Source organism: Carassius gibelio, chromosome B16 (assembly GCF_023724105.1).
Source record: "Carassius gibelio isolate Cgi1373 ecotype wild population from Czech Republic chromosome B16, carGib1.2-hapl.c, whole genome shotgun sequence".
Classification (NCBI taxonomy): Eukaryota; Metazoa; Chordata; class Actinopteri; order Cypriniformes; family Cyprinidae; genus Carassius; species Carassius gibelio.
The window spans coordinates 17,295,635-17,315,607 of NC_068411.1; the positions used below are offsets into that span (position 1 = coordinate 17,295,635).

At 38.4% G+C, this 19,973-nt stretch overlaps 1 protein-coding gene across 5 annotated transcripts; it reads left to right on the top strand.

Moving 5' to 3' along the window:
* The first annotated feature begins 566 nt into the window (after positions 1–566).
* Positions 567–16,952, top strand: adar (adenosine deaminase RNA specific). 5 transcript variants are annotated; one of them, XM_052578159.1, is made up of 16 exons: positions 736–850; positions 1,861–1,987; positions 4,960–7,094; positions 7,374–7,572; positions 7,703–7,851; positions 9,245–9,380; positions 9,489–9,727; positions 9,874–10,027; positions 11,569–11,740; positions 11,836–11,929; positions 12,368–12,487; positions 12,590–12,720; positions 13,413–13,595; positions 14,644–14,756; positions 14,845–14,972; positions 15,086–16,952. In XM_052578159.1, exons 3-16 carry the CDS (start codon positions 5,092–5,094, stop codon positions 15,435–15,437), a joined length of 4,173 nt encoding a protein of 1,390 aa, XP_052434119.1. In that variant the 5' UTR covers positions 736–850; positions 1,861–1,987; positions 4,960–5,091; the 3' UTR covers positions 15,438–16,952. The 5 variants fall into 5 exon arrangements, with proteins under 5 accessions (XP_052434117.1, XP_052434122.1, XP_052434119.1 ...); XM_052578157.1 differs by lacking the exon at positions 1,861–1,987 and having other exon boundaries at positions 567–850; XM_052578160.1 differs by lacking the exons at positions 736–850; positions 1,861–1,987 and adding an exon at positions 2,021–2,181.
* The last annotated feature ends 3,021 nt before the right edge of the window (positions 16,953–19,973 follow it).

Genomic DNA, 19,973 nt, shown 5'->3' on the forward strand with positions numbered 1-19,973 from the left:
AATTTTATTCATTTCAAAATCATATTACATGTATTTATTCAACTTCACAATTTTTTATACAAAAAGAATTATATATATATATATATATATATATATATATATATATATATATATATATATATATATATATATATATATATATATATATATATAAAACACCTGTCAGCAGAGTTTTGTCTGACATCTTAACATTATGTCATGCTGTTTTTATTATAAAACCATGTAACTGTTGCAATGCTACAAAATTATTACATTTTATTACACACAACAAGAATAGCAATCTACAGTGAAAGACCTGCAAGATTTAACAGTTAGTCATTAGCTAATAATTGTAATCGTATTTAAAACATATTTTGACTTTAAAATTCCAATATTATTCTATTTATCTGTAAGTCTGCATTGCTTGAACATATGTTTTGAGAAATATATTTCTTAAATTCGAAAGGGAATCCTGCATTTATGAGAGGAATCTCCAGAAATAGCCCTTAGCTAAACGCAAAACAAAACTTTTATTCAAAATATGAACGGCTTATATTTAGCCTAGAAAGTGCGCAAAATAGCCCAATCACTAAAAATGAGTCTCACTCTGAATGTTTGAGAGTTGGCAGTCCTGCATAAATAAGTTTCAATTAATTCATTACACAAATAACTAGGCTATTTCATATTTCAAACAACCGATCGTGCTTTTAGGATCACATTGCGGTTTATTGCGAAATGCTACGTCATCAGAGAGCGTCAAAAACACCGTCGCAGCGACGCGCCATATTTCATTGTCATTCACCAGCGCTGTGTTTTCTGCATGTGGCCTCTTGCTGGGACGTTTGCAGGACAGTGTACCTCGTCTGTGCATGTAAGTATAACTACTCCCTGAAATGTACATAGCTGTGTATTTTTGGGATTTTATTGCGTTTCCGGAATGGAATAGGAACTGCATTGTGCTCGAGTGAGAGAGACGCGTCAAAGCTTTCCAATCGCTGTTTATCGACTGTCGCGATAAATACCAAATCCTTACTGTACACGTTTTCCTTATTTAGATTCTTGTAGTATTTTGCTGCTGCATGCTTGCAGATTAATTAAAGAGAGCGAGTAGCAGGTTGTATTTTCTTAACGTTACTTGCCACTATATATTAATGTAAGCTGATCAACCTCCGGTGTCCTTGCAACGTAGTTTTCTATCTTTTTTACTTAACGGGCTTGTTTAAACTAGCTAAAGAAGATTATGCACATGTCTTCTTAATAAAGACATGTCTGTGTTGAGCAAAAACAAAACTACCAAATTACCATGTAACCATAATACCACAATGTTTTTTCTACGGGTGTTTTTAACGTTAACGTACTTATTTTCATCGATTTATGTTAGTTAGTCTGCTATCTATTATGTCAATGACTAATTTAAGATACATTTATTGAAACTATTGATTTGTTTATTGTAATATTCAAATTCTGACACATATGCTGGACCGTAACAAAAAAGGTCTGTAATATCACCGAATACAGTCACTTTACCGTAGTACCAACACAGTGTATAATGATACGAGATACGTTATTGGTGCTATTTTTTTCCTTAATTTGACAATGCATCAAAACACACAAATACAGTAACGGGAAAAAAAACAAAGATTCATATAATATTAATAATAGATGAAAATGAGCTTGAAAGAACCCCATTATTTATTATCTCCTGAATATGGTGGTGAAAGCAGTGTCTTTGATGCCTATGTATCCTAAAGCCCTGAGCTACACAAGTTGCAACTTTGCGTGACTGTGTGTTTTGGATGGATAAACTGGGCTGTTAAGCGCCTCTGGGGGACATTTGTCCGTACATGACCGACCTGTATTTTTTGGGACTTTTTCTTTTAGGGGAGCGAAGTCGAGGCACGTGCACCCTCAGAAGCGTTTCGCTCTCACGCGCTTCTGAAGACGCTGTTTTGCTCTTCAGGCTTCGGGAGGAGGTTATAAACTGCAGTGCAGTGTCATGTCGGTCACGGTACTGTAACCTCATGTATTATGCATCTGAGAGGGTCGCAGGTGGAGGCTTGCTTTCAGTCTGCTGGCTGGTGAAATCTGAAACCTGAAACGAAACCAATAGTTCAACGTCTATGATAAAATGAGTAGTGCGATGCAGTATTAAGATGTCGTGCTGTTAACTGATATGCAGTAATATGAATACAGTCGTCCCACGTGAGTATTTTCAGTTTTTATATTTACAGGGATGATTGCTTGGTATATATTCATACATATTCTGACAAGTTTTACTTAGTTGTCATAGAATTATAATGGTGTAATTACAGTTTGTGAAGCTGAAATGACTTTGAAGTGCTTTTGACAAAAGCGCCCCCTGCTGGCAGTTTAGGGTAATGCGTGTTTTGCGTAAGTTGCTTGTAGCAGTTTTGAGAGCTTGGAGAAGAATGGAAAGCGAAACCTAATGTGATCTGTACCTAGTTCGCAACATTCCGCATTTACGCGCGTTTTCTTTTTCCTTTCACTGCTGATATCACTTTCCCAAACACGCTCTCCAAAAGACATGTCTCAGGATCATCTCGTCTAGTGGAGTTTATTGACCCACACACTTGCAAAAGGCGAACGGAGACAACAAGTTGCTGGAGTGTGGTCGGTCTAGTTCAAGTGCAGGTCTCACAGTGTTTAGTCAGTGCATGAGTTTGGGCCTCGTTTGGGAAGTCTGCGTCTAGTTTAATGATCTCTTACCTTCATTTGTTTTTGAGGTATGTTAACTTTTTTCATATGACCTCTTGTGTTGGGTTCTTCTGAACGGGATTTCACTATTGTAGGTTATATATTGTTCTAAGCTGTCAAAGTGACCGAACTGCAGAATCTGAACTAGAACTAGGAATTGTGAATAGTTGTAAAGATTTAAAGGCTTTAGATACAAGAGTTTTGTTATAAACACCCTGCTGTTTGCATCTTTTTAGGTCCCACTTGTGCCTTTGGGAGATATAATATATCTGTTGCATACAGGGTTCTTCTGAACTTCCCATGGTCACAGAAAACCTGGAAATATGAGGGAATTGTAAGAGCAGACCAGTTTCAGTTTTCCAAAGTCATGGAAATGTTTAAAATCTTAAGAGGTTGTAGAAAATTCATTTTGAGTCCTCAAGCTTTAATCTTTGGAGGATATGCAGTTGTTTTGTAGGTAAGAAATGGCTTATGCCATCACTATGCACATAAATTATTTTAAAAAAATCAAATCTTATTACGCTAATGTATAGAAATCACATCCATACTACTTTAAAATAAAATAAGTGATTTAAGTGCAATAACACATCTACTTCAGTGCAGTTTTAAATACTTAAAAAAATTATACTCTAAACATTCTACAGGATCTTCCAAGCTAAACCATTTTAGATGTATTTGTTACTGTACCTTTTTTTGTTAGTGTGAACTATGAGCAAGTGGTAAGATCATGGTGTTCTTGAAAATACCATTCAAGTTTTATGATTTAATAGAATTACCTTCTGATGTATGTTAATAATACAGTATATTTTGTAATGGATGGTCCCTTTAATATAGGAATATAAAGATAAAACATCTGATAAAAGAACACCAAAACTCCAGCATCCACAAGTATCCTCTCTTAATGCACATGGAGCAGCACGTGGAATGTGAGCGAGCAGAATCACTTTCTCTTATTTAGAGAGAGAGCTGTTATGTCTGAAGTTATGTTTGAAGCTGCATCAGGGTCACGGTAAGCCAGGCTCTGAGTGGAATTGTTTCTTGTCTGTCTTGGTATTTGGTGGAAGGCTGTGAGATAAGATATGTGATTTTTATAATAAAAATATTTTAATATTTAATTGTACACTTAGGGGTGTATAGATTATTTCTCTTAAAATAGGTCTACTTTATAGTATGATAATCAATACAGTCCAGTGAGATCAAGCTTTAATCTTTGCACACATCACTAAAGTAATATGTTTTGGATATTTTGCATTCACTAATACATTTTATTAACATTAGTAGTTCTACCCCGGTGAGCTGCTTTATAACAGAAAATAGTTGTAATTTTAATTGAAAGCTTCACTGTCACTTTTTCATGGTTAATACTGTAAAGCTGCTTGCTTTAAAACAATCTAATGCTTAAAACGCTACACAAATTCTGTAAATGTGAATTGTCATGAATTGACGTCAGCTTTAATAAATTGGCCCTGGGTGTAGCAAAAGAATGCAGGTGTTTTTAAGTTACAATGTTTATTTACAAATTAATATTCTTATGGAAATTTGTACTTTCACTTTAAGAATACTCTCTCTTAACTGGACTGTACCAGAATCGTTACTTTAAAACTGAAATATGCACCGAACTGAGAGAAACTTTAACCATTACACCCCTAGCACACTGGTGTCGAACAAATAGTAAAGTGGAAAAAGTATGTTTAGAAATGTAACGTTTTAGCTTTTTGTCTCATGTAATGTGTCATAACCATGTTATTTTTCTGTGCTATTGTTGCCTGAATCCATTATAAAGAATGTATTTGCTGGCTAAGTGCTGCCCATTGACCTTTTGTATTATGAGGACTGTATAGTCTTAATAAGCAACTTATTTTAAACTCACAGTGATGTACACCAGACCTACACTAGGCTGCTGAGTACTGCATTTTCTAAACTAGTGTTAGGTTCACGAACATCTGGTAAAGTTTGGCCAGTTAAGTAAAAAACAAGCCATGCTCTCAATATATGTACTTTCCTCTAATACCCATGACCACTTTCTCTCTCCATAAGGATCTGCAAATTACTCGCTAAGCCAGAAATAAATTGGTTGTGTCACAATAGGCATGAATAATTAATCTGCAAGCCTTTTACAGAGTCCTCAAATTACAGTCTACTGGGTTGCCAAGAAATGTGCCGATGGGATTTGTGTGTCTGTACTGTGACACTGCGACATCAGAAAGCCTGTATCCCCTTTGCATTCTTTCATGGATTTCTCTGCTGTTCTCTATCTCTCTGCAGATGCAGTGCACAGACTAAGCCTTTGGTATTGTTGTGACGTTACATCCAGTCAGCTGACGTCATCCTAAAACGTGCACCCATCCCAATTACCAAGCCAGACGCTACGCCCTTCTCACCTCCCACCCCTGCGCTATGAGCAGAGGTAGAGGAGGGTATCACAAAGATTGTCAGCGATTCTCTCTCCCTCCCCAACAGGGAAAACCTCGGTTTCATTCCCACCAAACTACTAGTCACCCACGTGGCCCTCGTGTCCAAAGCACAGACTCTGTATCTGACAGTTATCCTCACGGTTCCTTTTACTCCACCCACCCAGCTGCTCCTCGCGTGCCTCCACGTGGTGGTCCTTTTCACCCTAGCCCCTCTGATCCACCCCTGTGGGCATCCCCTCGGCACGGCAGTGATCAGATCTTCGACTCAAATAGTCTAAGCTTCCGACAACACCAGGTGCAGTTCCTCAGGGGGCAGAGTGCACAGGCTCCGCAATTTAAAGCACCCCAGCAGCTTGGATCCCAAACCTCCAGCCTAGGGGAAGAGGTCTCTACTGGGCCTACCCAGTACCAGGCAGGTTATCGTGACTTCAAATCAAGTGGTAGCAGTTTTGGAAGAAGAGAAGGCTACGGCAGAGGCCAAGGAAACTGGCAAAGGCAGCAGAACTTTGGAAATACACCTGGACCTAAGAGAAAGTCACACTGGAATCACTATCTCCAGAAGGGACAGTATTATCCCAATCAATACACTAAACACTACTGGAATACACAAGTAGATGATGTGTCCTCGGACCTTCATAATCTGAGTTTGGGTGACCGGGTAACAAGGGTAGACACCTCTGACACCTCATCCTGCAGTAGCCTTTCCAGCAAGGTTTCCAGTTCTCCCAGCTCGGTCAGAGAGTCTCTGTATTTCACCCCTGAGATCCAGCAACAGGTCTTCACTTTTTTGACGTCACTTGGGCCAGACGAGACCATTCAGGCCAGGGTCTTGGGTAAAAAGCTTGGGCTTCCCAAGAAGATTGTTAATAAGGCTTTATATGCCCTCTTAAGGACAAACCAAGCAGTAAAACAAGGTGACAGTCCTCCTCTGTGGAGACTCCGCAAGGAAAAGGACAGTGAGCCCATCAAAGAGAGAGACCAAACACAGTTTTCAAAGGATTCTGAGACAAAGCCAGGTCAGAAGTCATCCATAAAACAAGAGGCTACAGGGGATCTCATCAGCACCAGTGATCCCTCTGCATCAAAGCTCCTTGTTGAGGCTGATAGCCATTCCACTGACCAGTCAGAGGACTCAGAAGGGGAAGATACCTGTGAAACGTTGCTTCCTGACCAGGTTCAAAAGACTCTTTTACCTTCTGTGCACTCAGTAACCTTGCCAACAATGGCCGATACGAAAGATAGCAAAGAGAAGATCCTACAGTACCTGTATGAAGCAGGTACAAGCAATGCGCTTGTGATTGCGAAGAACCTTGGCCTGCGAAGTGCAAAGCAGGTAAATCCCACACTCTATGCAATGGAGAAACAAGGTGACGTAAGGCGTGACTCTGAAGTTACACCACATACCTGGTCACTTAGTGTACACCGGCAGGAAAAGATGGACCGCCAACGAAAAGTCGCTGCAAATGCAAAACAGGATGAAAACAGTGCAGAGATGTTAAGCTTTGCAACAGAAGCAATTGCAAGCGTAAATGATACACTGGAGTTTTTAAGTGGTACTGCAACGGAGCCGATGGATGGTGGTGAAAGTCTATTGGATGAGATTTTAGGCAACAACACAGAGCTTGACATGCCTGGCCTTGAGGTAATGCCACCCAAACCCAGTGAACCTTCCTTTCCACCCCACTACTTCCAACCTCCTTCCCATCAGTTTTCCTACTATCAGGATATGGCCAGTAATGGAGGAGAACGTTCACAGTGGGCATCTGACGACATTCCGGAATTCCTGAACACGATTCGCTCTGAGGTTGCCGTTTCATTGGCTGCTCCTCTTCACCCAGCCCAGAGCCTGGAGTCAAGCAGATTGCAGAAACTGAAAGAGGCCCGCAGTAAGAACCCAGTTAGCGGACTGATGGAGTTTGCTCAGCAATTTGGACACTCTTGTGAATTCCTACTTCTGGACCAGTCTGGACCCTCACATGAGCCCAGGTTAGTTGACGAGAAGCTTGTTTATGGGTGCATTTGAGCATTCGTTTTTCTGTGTTAAAGCCTCCAGCTTTTCTGGAAGCGAGTATGTTTGGAAATGGCTACACAGCAGTGATATTTAAAAAAAAATTGGTGAACCAGCCAAGGCTTTTTGAAGATGCTACAGAAATTATCTTGCTAGTGAATTTTGGTGAAATGGGGTTGCATGATTAAGAATAAGTAGAAACACAGTAACTGTGTTTCCATGGATTTATAGCTTGAGGTTCTTCTTTTCGTCTCCAGGTTTCGGATGCAGGTCATGCTAGATGGTCGTAGGTTTCCACCGGCTGAGGGTCCAAACAAAAAAGTGGCCAAAAAAGATGCCGCAGCCATAACCCTGAAGATTCTTTGGAAGGAGACGGAAGGAGCAGGTGATGGCGAAGAGGAAGAACCGAGTATTGAGGGAGCTGAGTCAAACACTGACCCGGCAGATGATATGCAAGTATGTTTGTTTTGTTTTTCATTGTCAAAGTTGCATGAAACCTAATCATTTAATCTCTCATAGCAGTTTTGAGTGGTTACAAAATATTGAATATAAAAATACATTTAGTTTCTCTTTCTCATTTCTAAAGGGTGGTACAGATACTCCGCCCCAGGCTCTGGCTCGGTCTTTACCTGGAGGAAAGAACCCCGTATCTGTTCTAATGGAGCATAGCCAGCGCAGTGGGCATGCAATCCAGTTTATCAAGACAGGACAGGAAGGGCCACCCCATGATCCACGGTAAAACACATCCCACTGTAAAGGACTTTAGGTTACAGCTCTTTAATCCTACTACAGAAAGTCACATCTCTCACTCTTGATGTCCTTTACTCTCCTTTTTTTTTTTTTTTTTTTTTTTTACATTTCCCCTTTTTGCAGTTAATGAACCTACTGAGCTTTATGATGTTTATGACTCTTTTTCTGTTCCCCTTTCCTGCTATCTGTGTTCTTCTGTGTCCTTAATTCCCTTTGACCCTACGATGTGACTTTGCTGCCTATAAAATACAATGTCTGCTTTGAGTAATCCTCGCCCAAAATGTTATTTTATCAGTATATATATTTTTTTACTTTTATTATTCTTTTGTTTATTTTATATCGTTTCCCTAAATTGGGTTCTCTTCTTATAAAAGTATGAAAATAATATTAAAATCATGATATGGTCTAGTAGGCTTACATATAAATGCTTTAGAGTAGCTACAGTGACCTCAGAGCGTTTTCTGCAAAGTTAAGTTAAAATCTTTAAATTAAGCGCTTCTTAAAAATTATATTGTTAGACACTCACAAAAACTCAAAAGATGTTCCTTTAATTTACAGATTTATATATATTTAGATACAGAATAGCAAATAATTTTATTTCCCAATGTGATTTTCTGCCTTGTCTTTTTTACCCTGAATATCTTAGCAGCAGCAATATGAGATATCAAGTGTGTTATTGAATTTCCAAAAGCAATATTATTTTATAAACCAATTAAGCTCAACCAATGCTCAGTCACGACCTAATTTACAACACAAAACACATACAGATCAGTGAAACTTGATCTCTATTGAGAAAAAGCTTTTGTTTTAATTTATGATCAGTAAGTTACAGTTCTTAAGATGCGGTAGCTGTGTTTTCTCAGATATTAGATATGTGAATAGCAGATGGAAAACAAAAGTGATAAATGTCCCAATGAGAAATCTTGGTATTGGATTTCATTCAAGAAAGCAAGAAAGCCTCCACAAACATACATACGAGAGGTTCTCTCATGTCTCAGTGGATATTCATGTCCTTTAGTAAAAGAGTGGCTCTGATTACTGGCCTTGATGTAAATGTAGCACCGCCTGCCAAATTAGCATTACCACACAAAAATATATTTTGGCTCCAGTAGGCAAAATCATGAAATGACAGCATGATTGTTTGCATACGTTAATTTCTGTTATTTGTCATTCTCAATGTTTCAGTGTGCTTTACTGCAGCAACAAATGATTATACATTTGAATAGTTGAAGAAGCAGACAACTGTGATTGTTCAGAAGTCATTCTAATATGCTGATTTATTCAGTTCCATTGTGTTCTGTATGAAACTATGATTGGAGGATTCACTCTTTACTTGCACCATCTTTCTTGTTTGTTTTTTATTCACTTCCTGTGTCAGGTTTATGTTCCGCGTAAAGGTTGGGGAACGTCTCTTCCAAGAAGCCTCAGCACCCAGTAAGAAAGCAGCGAAGCAGCTGGCAGCGGAGGAGGCCATGAAAGAGCTGATGGGAGATGGACTACTACATCTCAACAAGGTGAAGAGAAGTTTGGAGACAGTTCAAGAATGAAAAGAGGACTTTTTGAAAGACAGGAAAAGGAGAATTTGTTGTGCTGGGAGATTAAACCCAGTCTTTCTCTTTTAGCCTCCAGGTACTTTCTGCCCTGTGGGAGACAATGAGTCTCAGCCAGCGATTCCCGCATGCCCCTCGCTACCCCCTCTGACGGCAGCTGAGCTCCAGGCGGCCCATGAAGCAGGTGTGGGTGACCTTATTAACTACCTGAACAACAACGCTGTGTCCGGCCTGCTGGAGTACGCCCGTGCTCGAGGCTTCGCTGCTGAGATCAGCCTGGTGGGCCAGTCTGGACCCTCGCACGAGCCCAAGTACATGTGCACTTTTACTCTGTCATGTTTTTGTGATCTTCATGTCCTTATTACAAAAGCAGCAGGATTCCCATCTCAGTGCGTCTGACTCCCTGCTGCACGGCCACACATTAAAAAGATCAAATCAACTTACCTCTCTCTTTAAGGTTTACATACCAGGCTAAATTAGGAGGGCGGTGGTTTCCTGCAGTTTGTGCAAGTAATAAAAAGCAGGGGAAGCAGGAGGCGGCGGATGCTGCTCTTCGAGTGCTCATTGGAGAAGCTGAGAAAGCAGCACGTACTGGAGAGCTCACGCCAGAGGTATTAAACATGCAGCAACTTTAATAAAAATCCATAATAAAACTAGCAGTAGCTTTTAACAACGCATTTAACTTCTTATTAACAAAGTGCTATTAAATATAAATAGGGGTCTTAATATTTGAAAGCATTTCCAAATGTAATTGTTGGGGGATTTTTGCTATATATATATATATATATATATATAGCAAAAGAAGCTTCTGATGGAAAGACAGTGTTGCGTAACTTTTCTGCATGCAACATTTACATTGCCAAGTGGTGTTCCTGTTCTGTTTTCTGTGTAAGAAAACCCTGAATTCTAATTTGTGCGAATTTCTGAATTCAGTAATTCAGTCATGTTTACTCGCCAAAAGAAACGTTAATTTTGGCTCCTATTAAAAGTTTTTAACATGTACTTAACATACATGTATAACATACATGGGGCATGTGGCAAAAATGCCACCAAAATAAACAAAAATAAAATTTAACATATGAAACCCTGCTAATTAAAGATGAAAATTAAAGGTCACACTATAGCGTCATTTTGGAGATTATCACATAAGTATGCAACATATGGACGCAAATCATTTTTTTTACATTCAGCTCAAAGCATAAACCGTGTATCTGTGTACGGTGCTGATTAAGAAAAAAAAACAACATATGTTGTTTACATACGTAAAACTCTCCAAAACGGCCTCTCCAAAAATGTGACTTTAAATTAAATAAGTGTCTATTCATGGAATTAAATTTTGATTCACGCACACTGCAACAGATGTTTTTATGTATTTATTTATTTTTTACACCTTTTTCATTACTAATTACACACGTTTCTGTTGAGCTTATGTCCAATCATACACCGTTAGATTAGTCAGCACTGAAAAATCCCTCCTCCTGAACAACACAGTGCAGAAATGATGTAAATGAAAGATTAATTCTGTAGCTTCAGTGATTATGACAGGAAGTTGCACTAAACTAGTTTCGCCTGTTAGCTCCTGTTTTTAAATGTGTAAGATACGTTGTCATTTGTTCGTTCCAAAAGTTTAAAGTATTTTCATGAAAGTAATTGGTTCAACTTTTTTGCCATTTAAAGAAAACACATACAATTATTAAAGTGGTGATAAAAAAAGAAATTGCCCTCAGGAATGTAAAAATGTTTCTGGAAATCAATTACATGGGACCAAAAAAATTGGCCTTTAATGGAAGTGTTCATTTGTGACCCTGATGTGAAGAATATTCAGTTATGGGTAAATCCTATACTGTATTCTAAAACGATCGAATATTAACTTTTGTATGGATTTTATGGTTGTGGTTGATTGATGGTTAAAGTAGTGCCCATACGCATATTTTATTGAGTGAATTTACATTTAATGATCCTTTTTAAAACATTTATAAATATATACTTTTAAATGAATGCCTTAATGTGCATGCCTATTTATTAAAGTTATTTATTATATACAAAACCAGTTTGCTATTAGTGACCAGTTTTACATTATTTCTTGAGACATCACACGTTTTCCAGAAAGATGTGCTACAATTATTAAAATCGATTTTTTTTATTGTTTCAGCTGCCTGTGTCAGGCAGTACGATGCACGATCAGATCGCCATGCTAAGCCATCAGCGCTTTAATGCCCTCACAGCACGCATCCAGCACAGCCTTCTGGGTAGGAAGATTCTTGCTACCATTGTGATGCGGAAAGGAACAGATACTCTCGGAACCGTTGTCAGCCTCGGGACAGGTACAGGCACCCAAACACACAAATACACAGCCAACGTGATGTGTGTGCATTGTAATTAGAGATGTGCTGTAATTGTTGTGGCCTTACGCCTGTAGGAAACCGCTGTGTGAAGGGAGAGGAGCTTAGCCTGCGAGGGGACACCGTTAATGACTGCCACGCAGAAATCATCTCCAGGAGAGGCTTTATCCGGTATCAGCTTGCAGCAGAACTCTCTCTCTCTCCCTCACTGGCAATTGCATAATTCATTTTTCCTCTCATTCTACAGCCTTTTCCGTCTCATTCTTCAAGATGAAGGAGTCTTATTTCACAGCAGCTCATAAATATATTGACTTTATATTTAGTGTTCTGCAGATGTTACTGTGAGACGGACAGAATGTCTGCTCGAATGCCTGCTGTCTTTCTCTTTCTGTCTTTCTCCATGATTATGGTACATTTGAGTTCTAAATCTAGAGAGAATATTTATGAATATTATATATGAGAATAAATAATGTGGGAGAGATGTGTAAAAAGCATCATCTGTTAATTCTTACTACAAAAAAAATATATATTCACCAACCAACCTAAAAGAAGAATAGCTTAAATCTATGCTAAATAACAGGTTTTGTTTGTAAAATCTGTATGGCTCAGGTTTTTATACGGTGAACTGATAAAGCATTGGGAAAGCCCTGGTGATGAGACTATTTTTGAGTTGGCAGACGATGGGAAGCTGAAGATCAAATCCGACATCACCTTTCATCTTTATATTAGGTGAGACCTGCACTTCCTCTCCTCCGAGCTAGTTTTAGAACCGAGATTCATCTGCAAACATGAATGACACTGCTCTCATTTGCTCTTTTCTTTGTCGCACAGCACTGCTCCATGTGGCGATGGCGCTCTGTTCGATAAGTCATGCAGCGAGGCCGCCGAATTAGACGGCTCTCAGCACATGCCTCTCTTTGAGAACGTTAAACAGGGCAAGCTCAGAACCAAGGTGGAGAATGGTAAGAGACCAAAAAAACTACATCTGTAAACAACATCTGTGAGATAAAAAAAATATACACAAATAAAGGCTTTCAGATTAATCAAGATCTTCTGAAAGAATAAAAATTAAATTCTAAGACCCCTCCAAATAACGCGCATCTTTGGAATTCCTGATTTGAATTGGACTGCTACTGTACACACACACGCTGTGGTGTAGATCCAGGACCTCAGGTACATTGAGTCTGGTTTGCTAACTGTTGGATTAACCAAGATGCACTCAGCAGTGTTCATCAGTGCCATCTGGTTCTGGTTATCTCTGTAGCCACGTGAGTGTGGCCTTTTTCCAGGCAAAACTGCCATTGTCTAGTGGGATAGGAGAAAAGCTATTACGTGGCCAAACGGTTGGCAGGTAAGCTGATGTATTCCTGTGGATTTAAGTTGACAGGTCGACACATGATGCTGGCAGTTGTGCTTGGGTAGCTGTTGTGTTGAGTCTAACACTGCTGACAAGGAAGTTAAAAAATAGCCTCATGAGCTATTGTGACATATTTTTCTGTAACTCCAGCAATAAATCAGATTATGCTTACAGCTAATGCCTAGTTTGCTAGAGCTTCTGTAGTTGGTTTAAAAAGTTTTCTCTACTTATCTGTCACTTCATATGTTCTTGCATGTTTTGAATGATCTAAGATTCTCCACCCTTTCTTTTTCTCAGGCGAAGGCACCATCCCAGTGGAGTCCAGTGATATTGTGCCCACCTGGGATGGCATTCAGCACGGTGAGCGTCTGAGGACCATGAGCTGCAGCGACAAGATCCTGCGCTGGAACGTGCTCGGCCTACAGGGGGCGCTCCTTAGCCACTTCATCCACCCCGTGTATTTGCGCTCGATCACTCTTGGTAAACACTCCTACCATGCTTTGAGTATTGAAGTGTAGTGTTTTCAGCCCCGTCTTTGGTGTTCATTTTTAGTTCTATTTACAGTAAGGGCTTTACACCCAAGTTCTTAAGGTCAGTTTAATTTAAATAAATGTATAGGTCAGGTAAAAATAGCTAATTAAATGATATAAACATGTCTAATAATTATATCAAATTCATTATAAAATGTATTTTTTTATTGGTATTTAATTGATATATAGTACTATTAGAATTATAAAACAAATACAAAATACATTGGTATAAAATGTACATCTATAACAATAATAGTAGTAATAATTAAGTTATGTCATTTAGAATTCATTATAAAATGTATTATTATTAATTTCAGCATTCGTATTTATATTCTGATTATTAAAAAATATAAATATAGGTAATTTATTATTATAAAATGTATATTTATAACAGTAGTTGTAATTAAGTTATATAAAGTGTAGCACAAAAAAAATGTATAGTAATAACATTAGATCATACATTATAATAAATTATATGCAAAAGATCATTTTAAAATTAATTGTCATATTACAGGTTAAATCTGATCTATTATATCTATTTCATGTTTATTATTAATAACAGGGTTCCCACTGATCCTTGAAAGTTTATGAAGTTTTTTTATGAAGTTTTTGAAATAAAAATACATTGATTCAAGTCCTTGAAAGTACTTGAATTTATTTTGTGCAAGAAGTTTTTCATAATCATATAACTTAAAACGTCTGGTTACATGAGTCTAAGCTCTTTTCAATGAAATCCATACAAAAGTTAATATTCGATCGAAAACTGTAACAATGTATCTTACAAGATAACACGTTGTAACCATGATGTGTCCCCACATTAAGTCCTTGAATTTGAGGGGATCGGACCTGGAGAGTCCTTGAAAGGTCCTTGAATTTGAAGTTAATCAAGGTGTGGGAACCCTGTAATAAGTATTATAAAATGTTTATAATTATTATTATTAAAACGTCTCAATGTTAGAGCTTTATTCCTAAACTCTTTTTGATACGTGTTTGTTCAGGGTATCTCTACAGCCATGGTCACCTGACTCGAGCAGTATGCTGCCGATTGGCTAGAGATGGGGACGTGTTCAAAAAGAGTTTACCAGCAAACTTTACTCTTAACCACCCTGAGGTGCGCTCACACAAAAAACACTGCGTTTAGTTCTGTGAAACTTTAGTTTTTACTTGGTTTTCACTTCATTTCCATATTGTTGGTGCAGGTGGGCAGGGTGAGTGTGTATGACTCAACACGCCACACAGGTAAGACCAAAGAGTCCAGCGTTAACTGGAGTCAGCCAGACCAGTTTACTGTGGAGGTGCTGGATGGCACCAAGGGCAAAGTGGACAGGTGAGAGACCGACCCAGTGTCACTTATCACAGTGATAAAAAGGAAATCCCGCTAATATTTTTCCAAGCACTTCACCCTTGAACACCTCGATTTCTCCTCTCTTTTCATGCCAGTCCCAAGATGGAGATATCGCGGGTTTCCAAGTCCAATCTGTTCCGTCTCTTCCAAGCTTTGTGCCAGCATGCAGGCCGGGCCGATCTGTTGGCACAACCGTCCTACGCCCACGCGAAGATGGCCGCCACTTCATTCCAGGATGCCAAGAGGCTGTTCTTCCTGGCCCTGAGCCAACATGGATATGGATCCTGGATCGGGAAGCCCTTGGAAGAAAAAAGTTTTGAGGGAGAAGACGCAAGAGGAGGAAGCGGGGACAGACAGGCACCCGGCCCACCAGGTTGCACTGTTGACCCCCATAGCTGCTCGGGCTCAAATAACAACAATTTTAACCCCGTGGCACAGAGCTTTTAGGGATCGAGAGAACAAATGAAGGGCTGGAGGGAGTAGAAGAGTGGCCAGCAGCAAGAGAGAAAGAATATGAGGTTTGTCTTGTAGAGAGGGAGTACCAGGGTAAGCCTGTGGCTTTGGGATTTGAACTGTAACCATCATGACAAAGCAGAAACGGATGCTTCCATGGCAACTGAGCTATAAACCCAAGGCAGATTGGACTTGATGAGACATGAAGAAGTAGTTTGTTTTTTGTTTGTTTTTAGAAAGCTAAAACTACAGGGTTGCATTTGTTTTAGAGGCTTTCCCTCTCATTTTTTCCCATTTGCTAGCATCACAATACTGTGTTAGGTGAATGCGTGGCCACATTGCTGTAGGGAAGTTCTGTTTCTTTTTCTCTCATCTGTTTTATTCATGATACATTTAGGTGTTTCACACTCAATAGAATGATACAAATGATAGGTGATGCTGGTCAGGTCATGTATTTAGAGACATTCAATTAAAGTGGTTTAAAGAGTTCGTTCACTCAAAAAAAAGAGAAAATTGTCATCAGTTATTCACAGTCATGTTTTTCCAATTCTGCTTGCTTTTATTTATTCTTTTCTTCTTCTTTGGAACATGAAAGAAGATCTTTTACGAAATCGCTGATGTTTTTGTATGTACAGAAGAAGTCAATGTTCAACAGGTTTGGTTATCAGCATTATTAAAAATATCTTATTTTGTGTTCTTGAGATATAAAGAAATGTATACATGTTTAGAATGACATGACCGTGAGCAAATAATGATAGATTTAACGTTTTTGGGTGATCTATCACTCTTTAAGTTGATCATCATACACTATAACTTCTCTAATCCCCTTCGTGAACTTCTGTATTTAAATGCATTTTAATTTTTTTGTTTTATTTTGTTTTTTTGCAGTATGTGATGTTCCACATACAAACCTGGAGTAGATTGCTTGAAATGTATACATAATGTACATACAGATACGTATGCACACAGATGTATATATAAGGTCTGCTGAACGAGTTTATATATATGGGTGTGTGTTTATGTATGTGTATATATTGTATGTATATATTTTGTACTGATTCGTAACTTTGAAATAACATTATTTTCTATCTTTTAATTTTTAGGATGTCTTTTTATATGAGGTGTGTATGCTCTGTTTTCACTCTTGTTTACGTGTGTTGTTTGAGAGGCTCATGGTAGATATTGCATGCAGCCAAATACAGTCTACATTCTGATTGGTGATCGCTATAGTGGGCAGATAAACGGCACGAATCAATCATATGCACATTTGTATGTGTGTGTACCTGCATCTTTGTGGATATAAATTGTTACTTGGAATATTATTTGCCCTGCTAATGTTTAATGTGTTCAGACACCTTTAATTGATGCACTGCTTCAAGTATAAAGCAATACTGACATTTCTCTCTTTTCAGCAAATGTGAATCTGTATGCCTCCAACATCTGTATGCCTACTCAAACGTTATTTTAAGATTTGTTCTGTTCGGTTTAAAGTAAAGAATATTTTCTTTTCGTGTGCTGCAGATTAATATCTTATTTTCACAGCAAATTTTGAACTTGTTCTGTTTATAGTGGAACCGTAATGGCATGCGTTTTCCAGCATATTTGGATGAGGGTGTTTAAAGGAGAGTGAGCTAAGTCTCCGTTTACTTTTTCCAAAGAAGATCAAACTAATCCACCTAATTATATTCAGATATCTACTAAAATAAAAAATAAAAAAATCTTAGAAATATGGCCAGAAAATGAGCATGGAAAAAAACAGCTAGTTTATGAAAATGTATGATATTTTAATGTTTCCTTAACATTATTCCCATTTCCCTAAGACATTTAGGTTTAGTAATCTGAATTTAAAGTTACATTTGTAGAAAACCAATAACAGAAAGGGAATATCTTATTGGACTGAAAATGAAGAAAATTACGTCACATTGCAACCCTCAAGATTGCAGTGCAATATTATTGTTCCCTACTTGCAGTTTCTTGAGTACATTACTTTGTGGGAACTATCCTTGATCGTTTTCTTGGAATTAAAGGTTTTGCCAGAGCATCCTTGGATCTTCTCCTTTTATGTGTAGGCCCCAGTATACATTTAGTTTAAAATGTATGCCTAATTGATATATATTACACCGGGTGTGCTTATTTTCTGTAAAGAATAGGCTTCTATAATGATTAGACACCAACAACTATACAATATTTCCCAGTACAATATTGCTAACAACTATACAATATTTCCAAGAATTTAACAAGAATCAAAATCTAGAAAAACATTAATAAATGTTCGAGGTAATTAAAAATTTTAGACAAGTCATGTATTGTCTAAATCATGCTATAAAGTAACATCTGTAAACGTGACGGCCTTTATCCTGGCCAATTTATATTAAAATTAAACTTGAACGTATGCCAGTGACTTTTTACTGTGTTCATTTGTTTTAACAACTATAGCACGTGTATGATATTAAAAGTGCTGTTTGGAAGCTTAAATTCCCGAAAACAATAGCCATTTTTAAGCCAGTTTATTACCGCTGGATGGCGACCTTTCGCTGTCGCGTGTAGTTCACAGACGACAGGTTTGAGAATGATCAACCCCCTGAACGAGATTACCGCAAAAGAGAAAGAACATTAGTATGATTATTCATTTCCCTCACTAATTTCACTGGCAAATCTGCTGATTCGGTCTGAGGGTGTTTTTATAGGCAGGGTAAGGCGTAATATACCACCAGCTGTGGTAGTGAACTTTATTGCTAATTTCACACACTACAAAAAACGTGTAGTGTAGTCTCGCTATAAGCCTGAGTTATAAACGCAGATTGACAGCTGTCACGTCCACATCAAGGGTTCATCCACCGTCTGTGTCTGTCAGACTCAAAAAAAGTATCTGATTCGGAACTGAGCGAATGTTTCGAACGATATGTCAAACAGGCGGACAGCATGAATATGAAATATTAGTCTGGTCTATAATGTGATCGATGCCCCAGAGATGAATGAATGAGAGGAGGGAAAGAGGGAGTTCTTGAAGAAGTAGTGTGGGTAGCAGGAAAGGCCTCAGGAAAAAGAAACAGTGGGGAACACGGATCTGAAGCTGACTGCAGTTGCCTAATGAGTTACCAAAGTAAAGGTCACTAAACGCCAGTACTGTGTTCATGGATGTTGCTCCCAGTGCTTGTGGCATCCCAGTGATGCATCATAACAGCTGACTCTGTTCTCAGCCCTGAAACAAAACAGTTAAGACTGCTCACACATAATAAGGTCGTCACATAGCTTTTACCCTCCCGTGAAAAGCACCCAATCTTCCACCAGCTGACTCAATAGAATCAAAGTTGTTCTGCAGGTCTGGCTAGGCTAGAATGACAAATGCACTAATGTAATGTGAAATGTGTGTGTCTGTCGAGAGTGTGTTAGAGAGAGAAAGATCAACCTCTGAGGGCTTTCCCTTCTAACTTCCACCTACACACCAACTGTCGCAGCACAAGTGTTATTACTGTATTTAGAATTCTGTGCATATCTGAGGCTTACATAATGAGGTTATAATGTGCTGCTATACACAGTGCGTGCCAAATCTATGGAGTTTCTTTCATGAATTAACCAATTTTATATTGGACCGCTTGTGACCTTACCTCAAAGGACGTCTTTTGTCTTTGTCAAAGAAACTGCGAAAGATTTGATGATAACACTGCACAATATAAAAAGAGTTAAGGCGTTAGGTTTCATGAACTAATAATGAACAGTGTTGTTTTTTGGACCCCCAGTGATTTCACTGTATGTATAAAAACAATGCAAAATCCAAAAGAAAGTCATACAGGTTTGGAAAAATATGTGTGTGGGTAAATGACAATTTAGATTATTGTGTCAACTACTGTAACCTTTATTAAAAATCTTGTTAATTGTTGATATGTAATGCACAACTGATGTTGAGGACTTAAATCTTATAATACAATGTCAGTAATGTTTTAATGTAACTAGAAGAAAGGTGCATGGTGAGAAAAGAGATTGAGTTTGCAATTTAGGCTCTATGAAATAACTAGAATTAGAACAGAGAATGCGTTCTAATGAAGAAATATGATCCGTAGGCATAATGCAGCAGCAAATGAAAAAAGGCAACACTTAACAGAGGTGGAAAGCAGTGGCTGGAAAAGGGGAGAGCTAAAATGGAGAGAGCAGGGAATGAAAAGGTGAGTGGAAGGTGAGAGTAAAGGGCAGGGATGATGGACTAGAAATCTGTTTATAGTAGGCTAACCCTGACCGCGTCACCTTTAGTTTAAGGAATTTTCCAGGGGCTGCAAGGTACGTGTGCAATGAGAAAGCTTTAAAGGTTTCCAGCTCTTACATAAGCCAGAGAGAGAATAGAGTAAATGTCCTGACATGTCAAAAACAGCTGCAGTAGACGAATTGTGGCAAGGAGTCCCTGGTTTTTCTTTTAACCCTTGAAGGTTTTTTTTTTTTTTTTTTTTTGTCAAACACATGATCATCTGCTTCAGTATAAAGTAAACCAAGTAAAAATTCTTATCCTGACTTAGTTTTTTCTGCATTGAAACCCAC